The sequence below is a fragment of the Ambystoma mexicanum genome, chromosome 1p, assembly GCF_040938575.1.
Source record: "Ambystoma mexicanum isolate Mex_15411 chromosome 1p, UKY_AmexF1_1, whole genome shotgun sequence".
NCBI classification, from domain to species: domain Eukaryota; kingdom Metazoa; phylum Chordata; class Amphibia; order Caudata; family Ambystomatidae; genus Ambystoma; species Ambystoma mexicanum.
In genome coordinates this window covers 946508336-946535258 of record NC_090921.1, presented here as the reverse complement: position 1 = coordinate 946535258, position 26923 = coordinate 946508336, and the positions used below count along the sequence as shown (strand labels likewise).

The window sequence follows — 26923 nt, the reverse complement described above, 5'->3', positions numbered from 1 at the left end:
TCTGCCAGGAGGATTAGCAAGCTGCAAGCTTTGTGCTGCAAACCTTCTTTTCCTAAGTTTCTTTCGTGAGAAAGTCTCTCTGTCAGGTCTGGGTTCCTTCCTAAGGTGATTTCAGAGTTTCACCTGTCCCAGTCTATCGATTTGCCTATCTTTTACCCTCCTCCACATCCCTCGAAAGAGGAAGAGTGGTTCCACCGCCTTGACCCAAAGAGAGCGTTGCACTTCTATGTTGCTCACACATCCTAGTTTCGGCGGTCAGATCAGTTGTTCGTGGCCTATTCCTTCTCTCAAAAAGATCTTCCCATAACAAAACAAACTGTCATGTTGGATTGTTTTGTGTATCGAAGTGTTACCAATCGGCAGGCAGGGAGCTTCCAGCGGGCATCAGGGCCCACTCAACCAGAGGGGTTTCGGCCTCTACTGCCCTCCAAAGAGGGGTTTTTCTTAGGGACATATGTCGGCAGCCACATGGTCATCCTTGCCTACATTTACCAAGCACTATGCCTTGGCTGTTGCATGGGGAGCTGATTTACGGGTTCGTAGGGCAGTTCTACAGAATGTACTTGTTTAAAACTTTCTGCGCTCCTCCGTTATTGTAACTGCTTGGGGAGTAGATCAAGATGAGGAATCTGTAGGATAAAATCAATCAACTGAAGGAGAAATTACTCACTGCAATAATCTTGCTATGGATTCTTCTCCTGCAGATTCCTCATCGCCCCTCCCATCCAACCCCGCTCAGAAAGTTCTGTGGCTTGTCGCTTCTGTCCAAACGAGAAGGCATTCCGTGATGGCTCTTAGATGACCGCTTCTGTCTCATTTGAAAGATATATAGGACGGCCACCAGGGGGCACACGGATGGAAGTCTCCTAAAAGTGCTCCTCCGACACCCAGATCCCAGAAAACTAAGTGAGCCCCCAGTTATGGCCCCCTGGGAAAGGAAAGACTGGAGAATTCAGATAGAGAGCCTGACGGGCTGTATTTGCCCCCATAACCCATCAAATTTCAATGCATAACAGCCGAGCTCTGACTTGCCGAAAATACAGCAAGAAAGTGAAAGTGGTCTCCCCGTTCCACGGGCCCTCGCTGAGGTTTCAGTCTGCAGCGTGGGAGTGCTAGAGGGCGCATCAGAGCAGTCTCGTGACACCCGTGGGATCAGATCCCTTCCCCTTCCCCTTCCCCTGAACGAGGGCCGAAGTGCTACAGGTGGGACCCTGCTTGCCTAAACAGCCAGAAACTTGTGTGGATAAAAGGCGCACAGCAATGTATTTGTTCCTGGAGAGGCCCGGACCACGTAGTGCTGTGTCGCATATGAAGAGGGCCTGATTCACAGTTGACAGGCTTTGGTCTCCGTGAAAAGCGAGGGAGGCTTCTGAATGCCTCGCTTTTCCGGCATGACCTCTCACAAATAAGATATAACTACAAGCATGCCGGCGGATAGTGAGGCTGAAAGGTGCTTGCAGGGGCTGGGACCGTGCCAAAATGGGGAGCTCGGATGGAATACGACTTGCAGGCCACGGTCCCGGTGGCAGGGCTACTATGAAGTCACCAGAGGAGTAATACCCAGGAGGTATGTGCCCCCAGTAGTGGGCCGTGTGCCCGCCTCCCCACAACGCGGCCTCTGGAGGAGTAAAGACTAATGAGGTGGCCTGAGAGATTCAGCCTGGGGAGCGGGAGGTGATGGACTGCGCCTGTGGAACACTTAGCCTGTGGACTTTGGGGGACGCCAGAGGGCCAGGAAGTAACCCAGCGGCCCAGAGTCTGGTGAGCATCGGTTGTGAAAGATCTGCCTCGCTGGGAGCCCCCTTGATTCGTGAGCCCGGTTGTCTCACGAGAGCCATAACGTGGCTTCCCCCTGGATGAAGGGGGAGCCTGATGCAAACTGTTGCCTGTGGGTGATTCACTGTGGCCCAGTATTATATGGAGTCTAGATCAAAGCTGGCTGAATTTGTATATCGTGTAGACCTGACCCAGCGTACAACAATATTGGGGTGAAAAATGGTGACTAAAAGGGAGGACTCGATGGCAACTGTGAGAAACCTGGAGGTGTCTCCCTGACTACTCCCCTGGGATCTGTCATCCAGGTGGCCAGGACACAGCCATCGCTATTGGATCCAGTTCCTGGGGGTGGACCAGTGCAGGAGAATCTCCTGGATCGTGGGTCCTTAGGGAGTGGATGTGTGATACCAATCGGTAGAAAGCGGTACCCCCTTCCTTCTAACACCTTTTCCCCATCCTACCCTGTAGGATATTTTGAAGCTCTACTCCCCCGCTCGCTTTTCCGACATGAACACTTTCTTACACCGTAACACACAACGGACTAACACCAGAGTCGTTTACCTGACATGTCCAACCACAAGGGTCAGGCAGAGTCAGGCAATTGACAATAATCTCACACATCTGACAATCCCTTTACCTTCCCCACAAGAATAAAAGGTGGAGCACGAGAGCACACTACGAGCAAGGCCGAATGCATGAGGAAACAGCTGCACCAAACTGGTAGTTCAAACGGAGGAGCAAGGCGGCGAGACCTGGAAGGACGACGAAGGGGGAACCACCATTGCCCTTTGCAACTCGGACCCGCAAAGCCTCCGAAAGGGCGGTGTGAGGTGTTGGATCGGTCCTACAAGGGTCACGTCAAATCCCTTGTACACTCAAAAGTCTCTGACCCATTGCCAAGAGAAGATTAAGGGAAGTGAGTACTGTATCGTGAGAAAATAAAGTGAACTGTATGTTAGGCAAGTGTGAACCCGACACAGAGATGCCGAAGCAAAGCTAGGAAAAGGGAATCCATGCTTTCTGTTGACACAAAGCAAATTACGAACTGTAATAGGAAATCATGAACTGTGTTAAAGGTTCTTGAATATTGCAAGCTGTATTTGAAAGGCAGTAGTGAACCTGAAGGAGGGAGGCCCATGTTGCAAAAAGGATCCGAGCCCGGCAGAGGGAGATCCAAGGGGCGGAGAGAAATCGGCCAAGGTACAAGATTTGTTTGTTGTTTTGATACACCTGGCCTTCTAAGGCAAAAGACTTTGCAGAGAAGAGACTTGACCCTTGAAGGTTCTGATATTGTTTAACTGGAATTGTAAGCCTCGTGCTGAAGAGGCCCAAGAGTGTGCTGTGCTCAGAAGCCCTGCCTTGTCCCGTGCTAAAAACGTGGGGAAGGGAGACCCAGCCATACCATCCTGACTTATCATTTTGTGAACACGTCTTTCTGTTCTGGTGAAAACTATCCCACACTCTGTTTTGTAACTTAGTAGTAAGGATTGGCAATCGTTTTTCTTAAGTTTAGACCCTTTTTATTTTTAAGACACCACTAGGACTACCTTATTATTATTTGATGGTCGTAGTTGTTCCCATTTTAGATTTAGATTAGGCATTTATCTCACCCATTATAAAGTTCAATAAGCATCCTTGAACTGTGATCACTTGTCTGTCTTTATTGTTGCCACCATGAGTTCCTTACACAACCAAGAAGGATGTTGCCTTGTTGCTTGAAGAGATCAGGAGCGTGAGAGCTGATACTGGTGGTAAAGTGGACAAGATCAACACTAGATTGGACAAAATGAAGGAGGGATTACAAGATGTGGATCAAACCCAATCCTCATTGGACACCTTGAAGACTCAAATGGATGTGCGGATGGGCGAAATGGAGAGGAGACAAGTGGAGATTGTCCTGAAAATGGATGACTTTGAAAATCACAATAACCTTGACATGCCGGCGAAGAAAGGAGAGACTGAGAGGGACCTGAAGAGAAACATACACAAAGTACCAAAAGTCCTCTTTGAAGATGAGTCGATTGATTAAAAGAAAATTGAGTCCATAGGGCTGGTGGCTCGGCCAGAGGACCGAGATCAGTGCTTGTGCTATTCCACATCTATCCGGACAAGATCTTGGAGAAGGCTAGGGCATAGGGTCTGTGATGTTGGGCACGGCGAGAATTACAATTTTTCAAGATCTGTCCTCCCTCATGAAGAGGAGGATGTATTTGCCACTGACGAAGTGGCTAAATGGGAAGGGAGTCTGATATAGGGATTCCCATTCTCGATCTCTTTTCAGTTGGAAGTGTGAGAAACCTGAAGGTGTCTCACGTACAAATCCTTGGGGGTCTGTCATCCAGGTAGCCAGGACACGGCCATCGCTATTGGATCCAGTTCCTGGGGGTCGACCAGTGAGGGAAGATCACCTGGATGGGAAGTCCTCGGAGAGTGGAAGTGGGACACGACGGGTGACACGCGGTATCCCCCTTCTTATAACACCTGTTCCCCATCCTACCCCGTAGGCTATCCAAACACTCTACTTCCCTTTTCCAAAACCTTTTTTTTTTTTTAAATATGTTTATTTTAAACCAAGGCAGGACAAATTATCAAAGACATTGCATAAAGAACACACCCATGATGTTTAAATTATGAATGAAACCCCACCACCCCCTTATCCCTCCCCCACCCCGGAGTCCCCCCCAACCTCCAGCAGTTCTTCCCCAGTTCCCACATTCCTCGGGTATGATTGAGGCCCCTGCCGCTCAGGTAGGTTCCCCATCTTTCAGGGTCCATCGTGCGTTAAGCGGTTTGAATGTCAAAGCGGGGAAGCGCTGATCATAGTCCAACACTGGGGCCCAGACATTCTGGAAGTGGTGTAGCACCCCCGCTCTTCCGCAATTAGGATGTCCCATAGTTTGCCCCACCAGTGGGCCATGCAGGAGCTGTCCGGGGACTTCCAAAAGCGGGCTAGGACAGTTTTACCTGCCTGGAGGCATTGCGTTATCAGTTTTGCTCCGTTCCCTGAGCGGGGGTAGGATCCGGGGGTTGGAACTCCCAAAAGCACTGTTTCGGGCTCCAGGGGGTGAGTCCGCCCGGTGATTTGCTTGATCATCTCCAAACATCGTTCCCAGAATTACCAAATCTTTGGGCATGACCACCACATGTGGCAGAAGGAGCCAGGCTGAGAGCATCCCCTCCAGCAGGCGGCGTTCAGTCGCGGATTCATGTGGTGTAGTCTGAGGGGGTCGAAGTACCCGCGCAGCATGAGCTTATATGCGCATTCTTTATTGGTGATGCAGGTCGAAGCGGAGAGGGTGCGTGTCCAGATATCCACCCAGGTCTGGTCGTCGATCGGGTGGCCCAGATCGGCCTCCCATTGGGCCATGCATCGGGTTTTGGAGATTAAGAAGTCTCCCAGGAAGCGTCTATACAGGGAGGAGATCCTGCCCCGGGCTGGGAGATCCTTAAGCATTAGTCCTAGAGCGGTGGGCGGCCGCGTGTCAGCCTGGAGGGTCTGAGGTTGTGAGCACCAGTGGCAGAGTTGGCAATAGGTGAACCTGTCCTCTTCCTGGAGCCGGAATTCGTTCTTGCATTGTTCAAAGGTGCGGGGGGTGTTCCCCACATATAGTTGCTCCAGGGTTTTCGAGGCCGCCTTCCATCCAGTTCCTGAAATTACGTGGATACATCCCTGGTTTGAAATTTGGGTTGAGGAAGATTGGGGATAGGGGACTTTGGCCTCTCGGGATTCCCTTTTGTTTCAGAGCCGAGTCCCAGGATGTTAGGGTGTGCTTAGTGGTCAGTAGGAGGTTGGCCCAGTGCTCTCTCTGGGCAGGTTGAACGTGTGGGAGGAATCTGAGGGGGAGCGGAAGCTGCGCTTGCTCCAGTTCTACCCATCTAGGGCGGTCTGAGAGTATCTGCCAGGCCCGAACGTGAGCCAACTGTGCTGCTGCCCTGTAGGACCGCAGGTCGGGGATCCCCATTTCCCCTAGTCTGGAGTTACAAGTAAGCGTTTTAAGGGGGATTCTGGCTTTTTTGCCGTTCCATATGAACTTCAGCATTTTCCTCTGCAGATCCTGGAGTGCTGAGTTCGGGATCGCCACTGCAAGGGAGGAACACGCGTAAAGGAATCTTGGGAGTAGGTTCATCTTGGCAGCCGTGTCTGGCCCATTAGCGAAATTTCCTGAAACAGGCTGGGGAAGTTGCCCTGGTATATGCCTTGCGGTACCGCCGTGATGTGGACTCCCAAGTAGGGAATAGATTGTTTCTTCCAGGTGATTGGGCACAGCCTAGACAGGGCTTCTCGCTCTTCGTGCTGGAGGCCGAAGCCCAGGGCCACCAATTTAGCGAAGTTAACTACAAAGCCGGTGACCTTCCCAAAGTTTTCCAATTCGCCCAGGGCTTGTTCTGCCGATATGATGGGATCTGAGAGCGACAGAAGTAAGTCATCGGCGTACAATGCAATTTTGTGTTGAGATGGCCCTACTCGAGGGCCTCTAATGAGCACGTTCTGTCTGACTCTCTGGGCGAAGGGTTCCATAGTTAGCGCAAAGAGAAGGGGTGACAGTGGGCAGTCCTGCCTCGTCCCGCAGGTCATGGGGATTGGAGTAGATAAGACACCATTGATCCTCAGGAGGGTTTTGGGTGATTTATAGTTGGCCAATATCATGGCTCGGATGGTTTGGCCGAAGCCAAAGGCTACCAAGGATAGTTCCATAAATGACCAATCGACTCTGTCGAAAGCTTTGGTGGCATCTAGGGCCATCAGCACAAGGCCCTGGGAGCACCGGTGGGCTATTTCGACCAGGTTCAGGGTACGCCTGATGTTGTCCTGTAAGTGACTTCAATCCAGCAATCCAACTAAGTCAATGCCTAATCTGGGATGCCCAATGGAAGCCCTTATTAATATATTTTTATGTCAAATTCTTTGAATCTGGATGATAAACCCTTATTTAACGCCCCTCTCTTTGAATCCCCCTGACCTCATTGAGCCAAAAAGTAAGTTTGTTTTGCAAATTAAAAGATTTATTTGAGGAATGAAACAATATATATATCACACTTTTATGAATAAGTTAATATTTGATAGCACTTTATGAATATAATAGTGATCAACAATGGATAATATTACAATAGCACAATTATTTAATCACTTAGGAGTTGGTATAGAAAGAATAAGGTAGCAGAGAATACTTTGTATGGTTTCAAGGAAATGCAAGATGGGAAAGAATGCAACACAGAAATAAACTTGTTATGGTTTCAACAAGAGATATGATCACTTTTTCCCCTGTGATTCCACTCGCTCCCCCCGTATGCAATATGAAGAGATTGAAAGGAGAGCACCCAGGTTTCCAGAATACAATCAAATGCAGTTCATTTCCAGTTCCCCCAGCAAGCTTAGAGAAACAGGGATGATTTTAAAACACAGGCCAAATGCTTTGAAATGTGGTTGCAATGGATGAGAAAATATGTTAAATGCTTTTTAATTCACTAAAGGAGATTCAGGGTAGGTGATATCTACTTTGGATTAGTTCAGGTCAACACTAGCAATGATACATGAATGATTATCAGATTGAAAACGAATTTCAGCAGTGGAAAGCAAGAAGCAGCTATTTTTACAAGTGGTGAAATGAAGCTAATTTTCAATTCGCTGCACTTTTTCCGAGTGTGTAAATCGCAATTACGGAAAAACTATAAGGAGTTGGAATGTTTGGAAAGCTGAGGATCTTAGCTTTAAAATGACAGTTAAATTTCGCTTCTAGGACGTGCGGTTCAAAAGATACGGAAGTTTTTGTGGAGGTAGATTTTCAAAAATAAAGTCAATCTTTCAGAATGACAGATGACGCGTTTACAGATTTGAAATCACAGAATGGACACAATTCTAAATTCAGTTCTGAATAGGTTGAAATGGATGCGATAAGATCACTTTAGACTAAGAGATTAGTTCTGTACAGTTCTTAGACTGGATACTCACTCCTAGTTTTGGAATAGAATGGACCTCGTCACAGATCTGGTCAGGTTTGGACTGCACTCTCGCCACAGGACGGTCTCAGGCACTGGTTCTGCTCACAGCGTGGCCTCTGGTCTGCTATCGGCACTGCACAGCGGTCTTGTCTGAGTCTGACGGGTTCTGGATACAGCTTTGCTTTCTGGGTCTAGATCTGGTTCTGGCACAGGGTTCTAGCCAGAAGCAAAACAGCTCGCCCAGCTGTTGAAAGATTGGGTTAGGTTGCTAGATGCTGCAGGCCTCTGAAAAGGATTCAGCTTGTGGATTAGGCCTCTGCTTCAGGTTCTAGAGCTTGGTTCTAGAGTCTGGTCTCTGGATCTATCTGGAGTCTCTGTCTGAATACTATCTGGATCTGGAGTCTTCCGGCAAAGCATGTCGCAAGAAATCGGTTGAAGGGGAAAAGTGAGTGTCTCTATCTGGGTCTCAGTGGTTCTTTTTATGTGTTTCCAAAGGGGGTGTGGAGGCTGACTTTCTATGCCCAACCCTCTGAGGATCCTGATAGGTTAAAGGATTTACTGTCCTCTGACTGGAGAAAGGAGTAGTGAGTCAGAGTGATGCTCTGTTTATGGCTTGGCTGAAGTCCCTCCCCTTTGCTTTTACTTAGAAAAACAATTTTTCATAACCAAACATTTCCCAGATACACAAGTTGTTGAGAATACATGTACACATCACAGATTAATTAAGACAGGTCTCTGTTCAACCCTGATCTTTCTAAGAGCTTGGGTTCAGAAATGACAATTTATTTGCGATTTTAGTGGGTTTCGCAATATTGGTTTTGCACCAAATCTCACACAGAGGTACGCACCCTCTCTGCGCATATTTTAAACATACTCTGCGTAAGTTTTCATTTTTCTAGTATAAACACAGTGTCTACAATATTAATAATTACGGGGCTTGGCCTCAGAACATCCCACGGCGTCCAAGTTAGTCTTGAACTGTGAGTGTATTTTTCATTTTAAGACTCTCAAAGTTGTACATTTCTGTCAGCTTGGAACACTTTGTAAATTGCAATTTTATAAAACATATATTTGCTCTCAATTGATTTCACCCATTGGTTTATCTCCGCCCCCAGAAGATTGGCTCTGACTCAGAGGTCACATGTCTTGCTTCTCTCAGAGCAGTGTTGACAGTTACACCCAAAATCAGCATATTCTATTCAATTGAAAAAGTCTATTGTCTTGTTTTTCCTGCCAGCATAGCATCAGTCCAGGGTGCCACTCTCCATCTGATTAGCAGGACCATGCGATTTCCTGCCTTCTGGTGTAGAGGCCTGAGAAGAGTAGGTGTGAAGGGTTCTCATAGAAAAGCAAGCCTTTTGAAGTCTTAGCTACATCAGGTTACTGTTCTGATCAATTGCAATAGAGTTCCTTATGGAAAAAAATATAACATTATAAACTGAAAATAAGCAACATATCTTTAATTAAGTCTTTTTTCCACATTAAATCAATGTGTGGTACTCTATATGGCATTTTGATAGACTTCTCTGCTTTGGCTTATTTAGCTTCTGCAAGACAGCTCTCCTGTCAGGATTAGGAATCGTCAGCACCTGTCAGTGGCGAGCACCGGTATTGCACCCATTTTTGACAGTTGTCTTTAAATCAAATGTCTTTAACATGGGATTTTGTCCTAATAACATATGATTCTTGCTGACATTGTACTGATGTGGATTCTTGCAGTAGATTAATGTAGAACACCCAACAAGAAGTTGTATCCTTTTGGTGGTTTTGTGAGCCATGACTTTAGCAATTTTGACGATCAAGAAAATTAATTCCCAAACAGCTCTGGGTTGCTTTTGCCAATCAGTATTGCTATTTCCAAGTGGTTTCAGGCTACTGTGTGGGTATCCCAATGGTGGCTTTAGGCAGTGATCTCCTGTGGTGCTCACTGACATGGCAAAAGTGGGTGGCAGCCTATTTTTCAGATTTTTACTGCGCATTTTTGGATGATCTCTGGCGAGCAGCATGCTTTCCGGCGGCCATTATGATGTTTCTGCTGCCAGTAATGCACAGTTCTGTTGTAGGGCTTGGATGAGTGGGTTAAAATATCCCACAGTCCCCCGCTGCTCTGTTCCGGATGAAGCCCGTTTGGTCAGGGTGAATTATAGTCGGGAGAATGTGTGATATGCAATTGGCCAGGATCTTCAAATAGAGGTTGGCATCTATGTTCATCAGAGCGATCGGTCTGTATGAGGCTTGGTCTCTCGGGTCTTTCCCTGGCTTGGGGAGGAGAATTGTCGTAGATTCCTGCATGGAGGGGGTCACCGTGCCTGTCTCTTTGAACGAGTTGAAGAGCGTCACCATGGCGGGAATTAATTGGAGTTTGAAGATCTTGTAAAATCTTGGGGAGAAGTCATCCGGGCCCAGGGCCCAAGCTTTCAGTCTTGATGGCTTCGTCGACCTCCTCGGGGGTGATTGGGGCCTCTAGGCTCTCTCTCGTTGCGGCGGGCAGCTGAGGCAATGCCACTCCCCGCAGGTATTCCCGCTGTGCGGCCCGGTCTCGTGGGGGCGCGGTCATTACTTGGGTGATGTAATCTGTGGCCAGCTGTTGTTTCTCCTGCTCGGAGTAGTGCATCCTCCCTTGTGGGTCGCGTAGCCCCGCAATCGTATTGGAGCGCTTTGCTTTGGCCAGTTTGGCTACGAGGAATTTGTTAGCTTTATTGTTCTTGGCGTAATACAGTTGTCGGGTCCTGGCCATTAGTTGTGCGGTGTGCTCCGCGTAGTGGGCTTCAAGTTTTTTGCTAGCTGTGCGGATCGCCCGCTGCATTTTGGGAGACCACCCCTTCCTCTTCTGCGTCTCCTCTGCTTCTTGCAGTTCTTCCTCGAGGGCTAGCTGGGTTTGTCGGCGGTTCCGATGGAAGGCCGTACATTGCGCTATCAGGGCACCCTTGATCACAGCCTTTATGGCATCCCAATTGTTAGTGGGGGAGGTGTCAGTGACTGGGTTTTCCTCAAGGAAGTTTTTGATAGTGGATGCGATTCTGTCCCTGACCAGCATGTCGTTAAGAATCGGGTCGTAGAGTGACCATCTGCGTGCAGGGTTGGCTCCAGGCTTTTGGGTTCGAAGTTCCATGATTATTGGTGCATGGTCTGACAGAATTCTTAGGCCGATGGAGACCTCATTTGCATATGCGAAGGTCTGGGGCGAGGTTAAGAGGAGGTCGATCCTCGAACGTACAGTGGACATAGGAGAAGAAGGAAAAATCTCTTTCGGTCGGATGGAGCACCCGCCAAGCATCTATCACATCCAGGGTTCTGAACAGACGTAGGAGGCTGAGGGCCAGTGTGAAATCTCCTGTAGTGGGGGGAAGGGGGGAATTTGTCTTTGGTGGGGTCCGGCACCCCATTGAAGTCTCCCCCCATCACTGTTTGGCCCTCTGTGAAACCTGTGAGGTTATGAACTGTTTGGGATCTGAGCCGGGAAGAAGGGGAATCCCCGGGTGAAAAGTAATCATCCAACGTACATATTTGTTAGGGAGAATTCTCATAAATGGCTGATTTCCCTTACCTAATGAGTCCCTCAGCAGCTTTGCTTGATTTCTAGGATTTATTCTTTTCACCTGGTAAGAGTGTGAGCCTTTTTTCCCACGTGTTTTGCTGTGTGTGTTTTCACTTTTTGTGTGATCTTGAGCACTGGAGCCTCTCCTACTCCATGGCCTCATATTTTTCATGTGTGTTACACAGCACCTTCTTTGAGACTTCCCACTGACTCCATTTTCTGGAGCTGACTACTGTCCCCCAGAAAAGGTAAAGTTGCCATTAACTTTATTTTAGTCACTTTAAACCACAGACCCAGTGCACACCATCTTACATGGAATATTGGAAAGAGTTCATTCTTATCCCTTTTTGTCTGTGTCTCTTGGAGCATTGTTTCGCTCCCTTTACATCAAGACTTGGCTGGTGGCAGTGGTAACTACCCTAACTTTTCTACCGCGGTTATCTTATATAAACGTGGTATTGTTTTAGGCTATTATATTAGCCTCAAACATAAACCCGCTTTGCCAAATACATTTTATTTTGGCTCCGGCTGGGTTTATTCGCCATTTCTTTTTGTTAGTCTTTCTCGTATTTTTCTCTGTGTGCCAAACTGGGGATGATTCCTTTGTTCGCTGTCTTTTCGCGGGCTTCTGCACAGAAGCCCTCCTTAAGGCGCCTGTAAGTCTGGGTAGGCAGGATGTGAGGGAGGGATCTTCGGACCCCTGCCATGGGTTACCTTGGTAACCCAAGTCACACTCCTGTTTGATTGGCTAAGGGGACTGCCCTTGCCAGGACAGCCACCCTGCTATGTGATTGACAGCCAGGCTGTATGAATGGGGGAAAACTGCATAAAAAGCAAGACCCTGGGACTGGAAAGGCAGAGTCGCCACTGGAACGAAAGAACCAACGAGGAGCTGACAGGAGAGGACCCCTACAATGACTGAACCGTCCAGTGAAGCCCTGCTGCAGGTCCGAATCTTCAGAATCCGACGACAGAGAAGATCCTCCAGGAAACTTCTTCCCTTGAGCTGGTGGGACCAACCAGTTCGCCCAAACTGCAAGCCAGGACCCCTCCTCTGGTCAAATTCGCTGTAAAGAGCTACAGTGGGCCGGATAGCCAGGAAGGTCGGACCCTGCTAGGGTTTTAAGGAACACACCTTTTATTTGTTGTTTTGCTCTGCTGCTGGTTTCTTCCCTGGGTAGTGCAGGACCCTCCAGTCTTCCTACTTCGTGTCAGTCCGACAGTCGCTTCAGGAACCGTGAGCCTGCAGCAACTACCAGGAACGTTCGCCTCAGCTACAGCTTCCTCTCAGTTTCAAGGTACTATGCAAATCCGGTTTCTCGTTTCTTTCAACCGCGGTGAAAGTGTTTGAAATCTTTCTCCAATCCGAGGGCTTGTCCTTCTCTTCTCTTTGAACTAACTTTTCTATCAACCAACCTCGTCCGGAAACCGTGCCATGAACTTTACTGCGAACTACCCTGAACTGTGTGATCTTGAGCAAAAGACATTTGACCCATTGACTTTGGCCTTAACCCTTTTCTACCTGATTTTTATCACTGTAGTTCCTCTTGTTCAATTAGTCTGACGACTTAACTTTTAGTTTGATTTAATTTATAACAACTTTGTCTTTCCCTCCCTTTTAAATTGCTGGAGTGCCATTTTGCTCCCACTTCATTTTTGTGAGCTTAACTTGTCTGGAATTTGAGGGAAGTGGTGTGGTGTATTGAGAGAGTGATTTTTGAACTGCTTATAATGGTGTAATGGTATACAACTGAAGAGTGAAATAAATGTATATTCTTTTACTTGAAAACCTTCAGTCAGTGTTTGCCTGAATCATAGTAATTGCTGACCTTTGTGTAACTATCTGATACTGCTCACTTACTCACACTTACTGCTACCACTTTAACTGTGTAGTACAGGCTTGTACCAAAGGTGAATTTGTACTGTCACTTGTAGTCTTAATTATGGGCCTCATCACGAGTTGGGCTGTATTCCAGGCTGTAATACCGCCGACTGTAATAGCCCTAGCACCGACCAGTCCGGTGGTACTACCACCGGATCACGGGTTGGGCCTTAACGGTAAATCCCCATTCCTGATTGGGTCCATTGGAATCAATGAGAAATTTTCAGTGCTAATACTGCGGGCTAATACAGCCGACTGTAATACAACCGAAAACAGGGATTTTCACCTCCAGAAAAAAGTTGGAGGTAAAACAGTCGATTTAGCGCCGAACTCGTGATAGGGCCAGCCCTTAAATGCGGTGGTAATATTATTACCACCGCATTTAAGGGCTACAGCCCATCTCGTGATGAGGCCCTATGTGTGGTGTTCCCAAAGGGTACTGCATATAATTCTACCTAACACTATTGAGAGGAACTTGTGTTGTTATTTTGAATACACCAGGATCTTGAAGGCAAGAGACTTTTATCAGGGCAAGAGACTTGGCCAGCGACGGACCTGATAGCTGAGAACGGAACTATTGTCTCGTGCTGGGAAAGCTCGAGTGTGTGCTGTGCTCCAGAGTCCTGCCTTGTCCTGCGCTCAAAACATAGGGAAGGGAGACCATGACTACCGCATCCTGACATATTATTTGTGAGCACTTTATTTCTTATGAGCCCTACCCCACACTCTTTTGTATTTAGCGTAAGGATTGGCAATAGGTTTCCTTAGCCTAGGCCTTTTTAGTTAACAAGACGCCACTAGGACTGCCTTATTTTGATTTGATGGTCGTAGCTTGCTCCCATCTTAGATTTAGGCTTATATTAGGCATTTTTCCACCCTACTTATACAGTTTAAAATACACCCTTGAACTGTGACCACTTGTGTCTCTCTATTCTTGATACCATGCAATTCTTACAGAAGGTCATACGTACAGACTGGTTACGGAGGAAGAAATAAATAGACTGTCAGGAGAACTAATGGGGAGGGGGTCTTGAATAGACTTCCGGCCTGCAAGGTGAAAACGAAGGAGACAGACCTAATAGAAGAAGAATCCCCAGAGCAAGGACATTTAGGAAGCTGAACACACTCCCGTCTAACACACCTGAACACACCTCCGGAAAAGGATCTGTGGGTGACACTGGTAGTTTAGTTTTAGACATGATTGAGTTTACTCTTGTGACTCTAAGAGGAGGTCCTGAATGGTAATGAGCATGGAAATTGTTTAGGTAATGTTGGGACAGGTGGGTCTCAGAGATTCTGAAGCGGTTTGGGGTTAACGAGTTTACAGGAGGTAACGGTGAGGGCTCTGAAGACTGAGGTGAATATGGCTGGGTCCTGGATGTCGGGCTTGTTTCGGTGGTTCGGGCGCCATTTGGGGGGATGGAGGTGGAGGTATTGGGGGGAGAAGGAGATCCGGAACTTGTGATCAGGCATTTGCAATGTTTATCTATGGTATTGTTCAACATACTCTCAATCGGTTCATCTTGAATCAAAGAAGCAGTTTGGGTGACTGCGCTTGTAATGGCTGCCCAAAAAGAGGGATCTAAGGGAGATAGTTGTGTGTATGCACATTGAAAATAAAGGGCCTCAACTCCCCGACTAAAAGGTCTCTGGTTTCTAGAGAATTCATGAGGTTGGAATTTGATGTCCTTTTCCTCCAGGATACCAAGTACTTGAGGACCGAGGAACACAAGATTCCCTGTAGCCTTATTGGACACGAGTAATGGGTATCAGGGATAACGAGAAAAGTGGGAGTCAGGATTTTGGTCCACAGAGGACTCAGCATGGAAGTTACCAAAGTATGGTCAGACACGGATGGAAGAGCCGTGTTGACCTCAGGTTTCACCAAGAAGATGAGATTTACATTTGCCACAATGTATGCCCCGAATCAGGGTCAGATGAGATTCCTACAGAGAACCCTGGTGAAAGTAATAAATGCGGGAACGGCGCACCTGATAGTCGTTGGGGACCTTAATGTATGTATGTATGTATGTATGTGTATGGATGGATGTCAACTTGGACAGGAAGACATTGCATCCTGGGGGCTGGAATCCCTGAAACAGGGTTGCGGTGAGTGCTGTGCAGCTATGGAACTGTACGTGCTACGGGACGTATGGCTTATCTTCCGCCCCACATGGAATCTAAACGAGAATAGACTACCTCTGTATCTCAAGGGATCTAAAGGACCTGGCACAGGGCTCGGGGATTCACCCAGTGAGCTGGTCAGACTATGACATGGTATCAGTCGACCTTGAATGGAGTGGCCCGTGCCCCAGGAATTCTAAGTGGAGGTGCAATGAGTCCCTGTGTAAAGGCTGCATGTTCAAAGAGGAAATGGAGAAGGGAATTAAAGAATTCTTCATTATCAATGACAGAGGGGAGTTGCAAAAGGGAAATGTTTGGAATGCTGCGAAGGCCACATGGAGAGGCATGTTAATCAGAGAGGGGGCCCGTAGAAAGAGGGAATGTGCCTTGATCGAGAATAGATTGCGGAACAAGGTAAGAGACCTAGAAAGACTTGCAGAGTCTTCCGCTGAGGGGAGGCAGGCTAGGGGTCTGAGAGAAGAGTTGAGATTTCTGGAACAAGGGAAGATAGTTCGTAATTTGCAGTTTCTAAAACAGACATTTTATGAAAAGGGGTATATGGTGGATGCCCTCATTGCCACAAGGTTAAGGGGACAAAGTGCAGAGGGATGGGTTTCGGAGATGGAGGGAAGGGACGGGACCACAGAGGTCTCAGTAGAAGGGCTCCAGGGGGCATTTGCCTCTTACTATGCCGTCTTATACAAGAGTGAAGGGAAGGCCTATACAGGAGAGATGCAGAACTATCTAGAGAAGATTTGCCTCCCATCCTTAATAAAAGATGAGTCTTGTGCCTTGTAGACTCCAGTTATAGGGGAGGAAATTAACGCAATAGGTCGCTTCGGTTGGGGAAAGCGCCAGGTGAAGATGGTTTCACTTCTGGATTCTTTAAAATGTTCTTGTCTCTTTTGCTCACTTTTTTGACATTGTTGTTTAATAATATAATGGAGACAGGCAGAGCCCCAGATTCATTTGTTCAGGCCCTCATTACAGTAATACCTAAGGAGGGCAGGGACCCTAGGTTGCGTGGTTCATACTGCCCAATTTATCTACTGAATATGGATGCTAACATATATGTCAGGGTCCTGGTGGCCAGGTTAGAGAGTCACTTGCCGCGACTGGTACAGTCAGACCAGGTGGGATTTGTTAGTGGATGCCAGGGGTCGGACACTATAAGGACATTACTGCACTTGATAAATGAGACACAAGGCTCGCCGGATGATCCCACACTTCTCTCTGTTGATGCTGAAAAGGCCTTTGATAGAGTGGAGTGGGACTTCCTAGAAGGGGGTGCTTACTAAATTTGGTATAAGTAGGAAATTTACACATGATATTATGGCTATATACTCCTCCCCGAGGGCATGTGTTGCTGTGAATGGAGGATACTCACGATGGTTTGGTCTTGGCATAAGGACGAGCCAGGGTTGTACACTTTCCTCTCTTCATTCTTTCCTTGGAACCCCTTGCCCACAGTTGAGAGAAGACAGCTGAGTGGAGGGATTTGTCATGGGAGGGAAAGAATTTGATTATATGCGGATGATATGCTGCTCCATGTGTTTAAACCCTCTTACTTCTGTACCAGCCGCTGTTGGTCTGCTTCCAGGACATGACTATATGGCAGGGTTTAAAATTAACACAGGTAAATCAGTCCTTTTCCCCTTAGACAGAGATAGGAATGCAGATTTGGGCTGTTTCTCATGCCTTGGAATGAAAGTTAAACAGGGTACAATGCGTTATTTGGGTATTTACTTTACGAGATAATTTAAGGGACTATATGAAGCAAATTTCACCCCCTTGATGTGCGAGGTGGACACGGATCTAGAGAAATGGAAGAGGCTGCTGTTCTCTGGGATGGGTCATTTGAATGCACTGAAAATTGTGGTTTTCCCTAAGATGTTATACTATTCCAGACACTGCCCATCCGGATCCCGGCCTTTTTTTTTTTAAAGTCACTAAAGGGACCCTCTTGAGATTTCTGTGGCAGGGGAAAAATCCTAGGGTTTCAAGTGAGGTCCTGAGTCTTCCCAAGGTGAGTGGGGCTACCGGTCATACAGTTGTATTATAAGGTGCCCAGCTTATAATTTTGATTCCACATTTTAGAGGTCAAGGAGACCTTCAATGGGTGGGATTGGACAGTTATCATCTAAGACCAGCCACCGTAGGAGAATGGCTATGGGTACCAAGAACCAAGTTGCCACGTAGGATATGGGAGCACCCTATCTTGGTGACCATTTGGAATATCTGGCGACGAGGAGCGGGCTTGAGTGGTGTTACGATGTGGCCTTCACTGTTGGGATACCTAAGGGTACCGGGAATCAGGGATGCAATTCTGAATCTAGAGAAATTCTATACCTGGTATGAAGCAGGTCTCGAGAGGGTTGGACAGATGTGGAGGGACAGCAGATTCATTACAATTTCTGAACTAGAGGAGGTCTTGGGAATAAGTGTGCTCTCCATTTTCTAATATTTACAATTAAAGGGGGTATTAATGAGTGAGGCCTTGTGAGAACAGATACAGAAGGAGCTCACACCCTTTGAGAAGCTCTTGGACACCAGCCCTGACACCAAGGGATTGATTTCAGCTGTATACAGGGCTATGGTGAAGACAATACGGGGCTCCACTGACAAGCTGAGAGAGCACTGGGAGGGAGATCTGGGGTTTGGAGCTGGACCCTCAAACGTGGCAGAGAATATGCAGGGGTGCCTTCCAGATGTAAATTTCCTGTCAATATAAGCTGCATGCCATTAAATTACTACGCAGATGGCAATATGATCCGGTTAGGCTCTCCAAAATGTACCAAAGTGTGAGCCCAATGGGCTGATATGAGTGTGGTTCAAGAGCCGAATATTGGCACGTGGTGGGGATACGGTGTGGTTCAATCTTATTGGGGTGAGATGTTAAACTGGATTAGAGACCTGGGTGGGATCCCGAGAGGGAAAACCCAGATGCTGGTATGGTTTGGTTTACAGGAACGGGAGGGAGAATAGATCAGGCTACCAAACATGGTCCACGGCTTGCACCTGGCGGCAAGGGCATGTTTGGCGACACACTGGAAGAGAGTGCTGCTGCCCCTGAAAAGAGAGAATGTATTGAATTCGGCTTCTACATTGGGGATAGAGTTGAGCAAAGGCGCGTACCCTATGAAGAGAATATGGTAATTCAATTGAAATTGGTTGGTGAAATTAAGGAACCCACGTAAAGGATTGTCTAGGGATAAGGCACCTGTAAATCCAAGTTAGATGTTGTTCTAAGATGGAGGGCGGTTGTGCTACAGGGGAGATGGGTTGGGGGTCGGGGGAGTAGGGGGAGAAATGCATTTTTGTATTTGACTTGGATAAAAGTTATGTATCTGTGCTAAGCAGAAGTTATTACATGTCCGTAAACTGTGTTTCTCTTGAAAAACTTAAGTCAAAATTAAAAAATATATATATGTATATAAATATATATATTTTATTTTTCAATCAATGTGTGTGGGATCACTCTGTTGGGGTGTATCCTTAACTTTTTACTGGTGGATTAGCCTCCTGTGGTTTTTACTTCTGCAGCATTCAGACGCAGGGGGAAAAAGGAGGAGGAACTGAAGCATGGGGTGTAGTGACGTGCTATATATACAACACCTTTTGTCACTTGCAGAGCTGACAATCGAGAGCAGGACAAGAGAGATCGACGCCCGAGTCGAGGTCCACTACACCCCCTGGCAAAATGTTTCCGAGGAGCAGAGCTTGGATGATGGATATCCATCAAGAGGAGGAATCTGCTGGAGAACAATCCATATAAATATCATTATGGTGAGTAATTTCTCCTTTTGTAGCTATGACAGAAGTGTAGGGGCTGCATGGCCTTGAAGTACTCAGTGCATTAGACACGAGCCGCAAACCTGACGAGGAAATCTAAATAGGCCCAAGCGCTGATGAGAGGAGGCCCACACCGCCGATAGCTTCCACTGAAATCCTCCTTTATTCTGTAAGTGTTATCAATATGTTTGTTCTAAGAAAGAATGTGCTCTGCAAGTCCACAAGACAGTCTTGGACACCTTGGTGTACGTATTATCACAAACAAGCCAAAGCAGGCCTCCGACCCCCAGCCAGCCAACCACGAATGATAGCCCCTGCCTCACTCCTAAAACCCCTGAATTCCAAGATACCAGTTGACCTCAGACCACCAGCCATAAAAGATCTAAGCACATGATCATCCCACCTTCACGTGATAGGGACATGATTTGTAATGCAAGGTACAGGGAGGGATACATTGTAGTTCAAAAGTGAGGATGGGAGCCTTGGAAGCCCAGAGACGCGATTGGGATGAGTGAAATGTGTGTGGGTTAGTGTGACCTCAGGACTTTCCCTGTGCCAGTCTTTTGAGCATGCCAGGTGCACCTTATAATGATAGAGTAGCACTATTTTAAATGTAGCTAATTGTTCCTTTGGCCTTCGTTGCCTGGAGACGATGAGCCCAGCCAGACAGCACGTGATGGATGACGGACAGGCGGGGCAGAGACCAATGGCATGGCATCCCCTATGGAGCAGGCCGCCCATGTATAGGGTTGCACCAACCAGCTGTGCATGTTTTTTCCATATGTAATGATATCACTGCTGACACTGTGCCCCTTTTAAGCTTATGTGTGTACCTTTTTCCCCCAGAACGTGCCTGGGCAGCAGAGTTCTTTGCTGGCACACCATTTTTGTAGAAATAAAACTTGTTATACTTGCAAGAGTTTCTTGGGTCTTTTTCCCTAGTGGGTTGTATTTTTTTCTAGTGTGAGCGTTTAGGAGTGTGCCTTCAATCCATTGCAAGAGCAAGTTTCGTACCTTTAGTAACCTCCTTTCCAATGGATCAGTTCTTCTTCCCACAGAGTCTTCATCAATTCCCCCACACCAATCTCGAATACTCATAACCTAATACAGTTCTGGGGTTCCACAGCCTCTGAACACTGGGAAAATATGGGTGAAACTGATTTTGTGGGGGTGCAGCTGGCTCCTTGTATACCACCTGTGATGTTGAATGCAGTGTCAAGTGCTCCAATAACGCAGATCACGAGTGTGGTGCTTGGAAACGTTTCCAAAGCTATGCTTACAAATGTAGGACATTTTGAAGATTAGGCATCTTTAAGAAGGAATGTCTCATCCTTCAGGCATTACCCAAGGTTAGTAATTTGTTCTTTACTTTAAACCAACAACCTAGTGAGACTTGTAAAATATACTACTTGTATGGAGTTTGTGCCACTAAATTCTTTTCTCCCAATGGATACATTCCTCCCACAGATTCCTCATTTTATAAAGTATACCTTCGCTGCAGTCTGCTTCAGAAAGTTGGATCACAACTCCTTGGCGCAGGTTTGTGCTGGAAGTGATGTCATCAATACATGTACTGAGGGCCTGTAGCACCATTTTTCCTAGTCCTTGTTTATTGTGGTCATACAGAGGAATGTGTTTTTAGTCAGTCACACGATAATTTGTCATTTTTTATTTTTGTTCATTTTTTCCTGATAACATCATAATATGTGTAGCGTCTTAATGATGTCTAACATCGAGCTCGATCTGGAGTGTTTTTTTTGTCTAGTTAAGAATCACACCACTAGAGAGGGTGGGTTGTGTCAATTGAAGCACTCCATGGTAGTGTGGGAGCGCATAGGTTACTTTTGCTGCCCTCCCCAAGACTCTAGAGAAATCAACTGGGGAGACTCCTGAGAAGGCTCCTAGATTTGAGCCTAAGATGCTGGCTTAAGAGAATCATGTTTGGTTCACCAAGAAAGAGAAGAGGAGACACAATTCCCCCCAAAAAGAGTGTGCTCAATCTCTTTTCAATGTAGATTAAGGCGTCACTCTAGTTGGATGACTGCTCTGTAGGTACAGAAGATGAGCGAAAAATGTATAATTACCCTATCGTCTTCCATTCCAGAGGAAAGGGGGGCTTTCCGAAAAAGCAATGTCAAGTGTTTGAAGATACTCCTGATTCTATGCAGCCATTTATCGCCACTGCTTCTTGTAAGAACAGTCACGGGAAGCCAAAACCCCACGCCTGCACGACAAAGGTATTGGGCCTGAGTAAGTTGCTGGAAGACTTGAACCGCTTCTGCCCCAGGACCTGCATCAATCCTCTTCCATGTTGGTGGCAGTGCCCTTGAAGCCTATGCCAAACAGCTCCATCAGCGCCACAGAAACCATTGAAGTTCTTCTCGCCAGCCCCCATGCCTTTGCCTCTTAGGCATCTATTTCTGAGTTAAGTTGGGCAGGAATCGCCTTACTTGCTCGGTTATAGCCATACACATTTCCAGAGATTTAGGGACCTCTTTGGTACCAGTGAGGAATTTGAGGACAGTCCATTCTTTTCTCTAGACTGACATTTATAGAGAGACAGAGCATACAAAGGAGCTTCATTTTGTTGCCCATTTAGAGGAATCACTCCTGCAGTTGAAGAAGGAATGGAGAAGGTGGTTCAATGCCACTTCATGTCTGGAGACAGGAATGTCTCCCATCACAGCTCTGGACCCCAACTATGGCACTTCTAGAACTTTGGTATCTAGAGTGGTGGTCATCCTGAGGTCTTGCTGCTTCAGAAGTGTTCCAGACCCACTCCTTGGCAGATACATTCGAGCAAAAGTTCAAAAAGTGCCATTATTCCCTCTTAGTGGGGCTAATACTGACAAAGCGACCCCAGTATGTGCCCAGACCAGCATCCTTTCCTATGGTGGATAAGGGTTTAGCCTAGACATGCATACCAGGTTCCCTAGAATCTCATGGTGTAGACTGCTACTGTGGGGTCAAACCTGCAGTCGTCCATAGATATCTAACTGCTGGATCCCTTTTGCAATGGTGCAGACAGGCTAAAAAACAGTGGTGTGGAATGTTGCCCAGAGCAGTGCCAGTGGTTCAGATATATTCAAAACCTTCCACCCATCACTTTTTTGGTTGTAGTTTGTCTCCCTATGTGAGAGAGGGTATGCCCAGATGTGGGTCACTTGCTTCGCTGCACCATAAGAAACCAAGCTACACCTCACTGAGGAGGCCCAACAATGCTGAAACATGTCTGGGGTTGCTTGTGTTTCCGTGCAGAGGGCACCTGGCCTAGCAGTTTGGGCTGGGCTGTTACCATTGGAGGTAGTACCTGACTGATTGGCATATGGCTGGACCACCTTTGCAATGGTGCATACAGGCTCAAAAACGGTGGTGTGGAAGGTTGCCCAGAACAGTGCCAGTGATTCAGATTTATTCAAAGCCTTCCACACATCACTTTTTTTGGTTGTAGTATATTTCCATGCTGCCCCTCCTGATAGAGGGTGAAAAAAGTCGGACACAAGAGAATGCAAGATTTTTGCATCAGGCAGTTGGACTTTGTGTATGCTCAATGCATCATATATCTTGACAAGATATTCTCATGCGCCTTGGGAGACAACTGAACTATCAGAGGAGCATCTTCGTCCTGAAATGAAAATCTCTTACAGGCAGATGGGACTGCAAGACATTTTCCACAATGGCTTGGAAACCATAGATTGTGTGGGTGGCTCCAGGGCAGGAGGGGGAACATGGTTGGTAGGGGTGGCAGAAATGGCCAGAAATTGCTCTGCTGAGAAATTGGCAAATTCTTGGCACAATCTGGCAACTTCACCACTTGAACGAAATTGTCAATTTCTGTCATTTTCACCACCCGGATTTTTTTTTATTTCCCAGAGGTTTTTTTCTGAAATTTCAGCCAATTAATAGGCAACAAAACATAGCTGTGGTGTTTTGGGGTAAAAAAACTAAATTTTGAGCTAGAAAATTTAATTTGCAAAAAGTAGTAAAATGTGGAAAATGTACTCCAGCAGCAATGCGAAATTTGTAGCGAATTTCACCAGTTTTGCTTCAACAGCAGTCATTTCTCACACCTTCAGTGGTGAGATGCTCTTCATCGATTCATACTGCCGATTTTGCCACAGAATTTCAAGTAAAGCTCTTAGATCTGACGTTCGTTTCAGAACATTTTGGGACCAAAGAAGTTAAGAGCCTGGAAAAGTGCAAAGCTTCACCTCAGATGGAAAAATCGTTAGGCTTCTTCGTACCCTCCTCCTCCTCATTCTTGAACTCCTCTGTTAAGAGGTATATGCCCGTTCATTCTAGTGTCATTCTGTGGCTATTCCCAGCAGTCACCGAATCGGCTATAAGGGAAGCAGCCATACCACTCTTCAAGATACAGTTACACTGTGAAATCTAAAGCCTCTGTGTCATCCAGCGCAGCACAACCAAAACAGCTTTGGTTTTTCGCTCCACCCAGTATGAGTCTCCTTTAGGGGGCACAATTTTGCTCTTCAGAGGGCCTTGGCAGGAGATTATGACAGACAAATATGCCCTACATATAGAGGATGATGGATACTGCCTGCCTACATTCAAAATCCACCCAAAACATCATACTTTGCCACATCATGGAGTCCTCCAACTTCGAGAGTTCACGCAACTTCTGCTAAAGGAAACAGGGGAGCTTGTTCCAGCAGTAGAAGTCTATAAAGACTGATATTTCTATAAGATCCTGATGGCAAAGGATCATGGCGTTCAGAGTTTGGGACTCCTCGTGAAAACCAATGAAAGGACCGCTTCACGATAGCCACCTGTTGCGGATTCTGCCAGCTTTGGAGTTGCACAACTCCCATGCACATCACCATCACGATGGGTGGTGTCAGGTTGCTTAAACTGCAGGGAGAGCAAGTTGATTTGGGCGATCGAGAACGAGGTGACGCTATGGGTGTCCTACATGTTGGAGCTGAACGTGGAGATTGTGAAGGAGATCTTAATGTAGGGGCTTCCTCAGCTCAACCTGTTCGCTTTCAGCTTGAACATGTGATGAACTCCCTGGGCAATGCACTAGTGAATCATTGGAAGTTGAGCCTGTTCTATGCATTCTATCCAGTCCCGCTGATTTGTTTGGTGCAGCGAAAGTTGAAGCAGAGCAGAACAATGCTCTATGTAGTTCCAGACTGGGCACTGAGGACCTGGTATCCAGTCTTGCTGGACAGCTTGCTGTGCCTTCCTTGGAAGATCCCTTGGCGAGGGGGGAGGGTATCTTCTGATGGAATCTTGTGGCAGGGTTCTTCACCCCTATGCTAGGTTGCTGCACCTTCAGGCCCAGCTATTAAGAGGTTGTTGTGCAAGGATTGGGGCCTCAAAGAGGATCTCCTTGGTGTGATGCTCTCTGTTAAGCACCCCGACACAAATTCCATCTTTCGCTAGTTTAAGAACACAATTTGGTGTTCTGGATAAGGAGCTAGGCCCATTGTTCTCTATCGGCACAGTTCTGGAGATAGGCAAGCAACTACAGATCTGGATTAAATGTCGGTTCTGTTAAGGACTATGTTGCAGCCCTCTCCCTTTTCACGAGAATGCCTCAACAAGGTGATGATTTAGTTGCTCACATTTCAGTTGCCCTTTACGCCCATTACCTTTGGAGTTGCAATCCCTTTCTATTTTTCCACCTTTTTTCAAAAATTAAGAAAGTTATGAATTTCCTAAAGCAGTGTCAAGTTTACGTTGCAACAAAAATGCCTCTCTCTTGGTTTTTTCCAGCTACTCCCCAATCAAACTTGGAATAGATTTCATAGACAGAATCTCAAAAAGGTGCTGAAATTCTGTCTCTACATGCAACGAGCACAGGCTTGATAATCAGCTTTTTGTAAGCGTTGATGTTTCAGAAAGGCTATGAGCTCACTTCACAAGAGACCAGATGACAACTTCTGCTTTGCTGAGGGGAGACCCATTGCTGTTTATTTGCCAGCCTTCCACATAGGCATCTATGCACAATTTTACCAAACACTACCATTTAGATTCCATTGCTGGTCAAGATGGGTATGATTGTTCTGCGAAATACCCTACTCAGTCTCGTCGTCCTACTGATTCCCCATTGCCCTCCCACTACACTGCCAAATCAGTACTCCACTTAGATATTTTGCAAATGTATAAACATTATTTTTTTTATTTTTTATTTAATTTCATACAAAACTTTTAAAAACATAGAAACAGTTTTCAAACAAGATTCCTGCATCCATCCAAGTAAAATTGCTCAGATCATTAATTATCCCTCATGTTATACAGGTTTTTCGTTCATTTCATTCAAGAATGATATGAACGCAAATGTTATCTTGTTGTTCGAACCAACATAAAATGCACTCCACCATTCATCAGGGTGCCAAGTTGTTCTTTGTGCTATCTCGGTTCCAAGGATTTTCTGTCTCTTCTTCCATGTCTGAGCAATAGAGAACAAGATGCTTAAGTGTTTCAGGTTAACAATTACACAGCCTGCAGACTGTCACTTTGATTTCTTTTCTTTAGAATGTTTAATATTTCCTTTGTTTGGAATTGATTCATTCTAAACTTTAAAAAGACATTCCTTAAAGATCTACATGGAAATTTTAACATAGTTTATTGAAAGCCTTAGCTGGCACGATTTGCATACATCGGTGGCGAGATCTTTGTTGTTCTGTTTCCCACCAATCTCTCTGCCACAGTTTCTTTCTGACTTCATTTGGATTTGTCCATAGTATTTCTTTAGTAGTATTTAAGGTCTGAAGTATATTTTCACATTTCTGCTCCCACATCTCTTGAATTGATTTGTTTTTTGTTTCAGAATTCATCTTTAGTATTTTGAATTGAGGTAGACAACTTGTAGCAGATATATAGGGAAATACCCTACTCAGTCTCGTCGTCCTACAGATTCCTCATTGCCTTCCCCACTACACTGCCAAATCAGTACTCCACTTAGATATTTTGCAAATGTATAAACATTATTTACATGTAACATTTCGGCCATTCCTTGCAGATACCCAATGCCAAAAGGCAAAAATATAGAAATTGAAGGCCCTTTCTTTATTTATGGATGACAATCACTTTCGGCATGAGGTGGTACCAAGGAGTTGTGATGGAGCCAGCTCAGAGGTGGACCGCGCTGCCTAGTGGCTATTGGACATTTTCTAGAGGGCATCTGACGTGTATTTCATAAAATGGGAAATCTGTGGGAAGAATAATCATGTTCATCAGACAGAAGATTACAGAAGAAAAGTAATGTGATTTCTACAATTTGTTCAATTATATTGATATATTCCATTTCTCATTCACAGGAGCCGCTGCTCAGGAGGTCATCAAAATAATCACCGGGCAGTTTGTAATTTTTAATAATACTTTTGTTTACAACGGCATGTCTCAAACTTCAGCAACCTTCCAGTTGTAATAATGATAATGTTATATTCCTGTTTTACCTGAAGTACATGTGTCTGTGTATTTGTTCTATAAAAAAAACATTGCCTGTATTTTGCAGGTATGACTGTAAATTGAAAGGTGAAATATAAATGCTTTTTATTTTCTTCTAAATTAAAAATAACCTTTATTTATCAAGTTAAAAGGTATTGTATGTGTATTGCGCGTGAGTGAAACGTTTTCAATAAATCCAAACACAGAGTGAATCAAAGTGACTTTTATGACCAGAACTCTGATGAACAGAATTGAGTTTTGCTTCAATGGCTAAACTTTTCCTCCTGTTTTTGTTTGAAATGTGCACAGTTGTTAGTTTCGACTCTAAAACCATTTATTACTCAGTAATATGTGCCAGTTCATTATCAAAGCGACTGTGGAGCAGAACATCATCACTGGCATTACTAGAAGAAACATTGTGGCTTGTGTACACGGATCCACTTATGCCTGTGGAT

At 46.0% G+C, this 26923-nt stretch overlaps 1 protein-coding gene across 7 annotated transcripts in view; it reads left to right on the top strand.

Annotated features, from left to right (window-relative positions):
- NAE1 (NEDD8 activating enzyme E1 subunit 1) overlaps positions 1-26619 on the top strand; it is a 976013-nt gene extending 949394 nt beyond the window's left edge. For 4 of the 7 annotated variants that reach the window (XM_069653202.1, XM_069653195.1, XM_069653230.1 and 1 more), the window contains one exon: positions 18892-19118. In XM_069653202.1, the coding sequence (XP_069509303.1) occupies positions 18892-19103 (212 nt within the window). In that variant the 3' untranslated portion in view covers positions 19104-19118. Of the gene's footprint in view, positions 1-18891; positions 19119-26338 lie in introns of those variants that run through there. The other 3 variants (XM_069653211.1, XM_069653219.1, XM_069653249.1) reach the window with 1 other exon arrangement.
- The last annotated feature ends 304 nt before the right edge of the window (positions 26620-26923 follow it).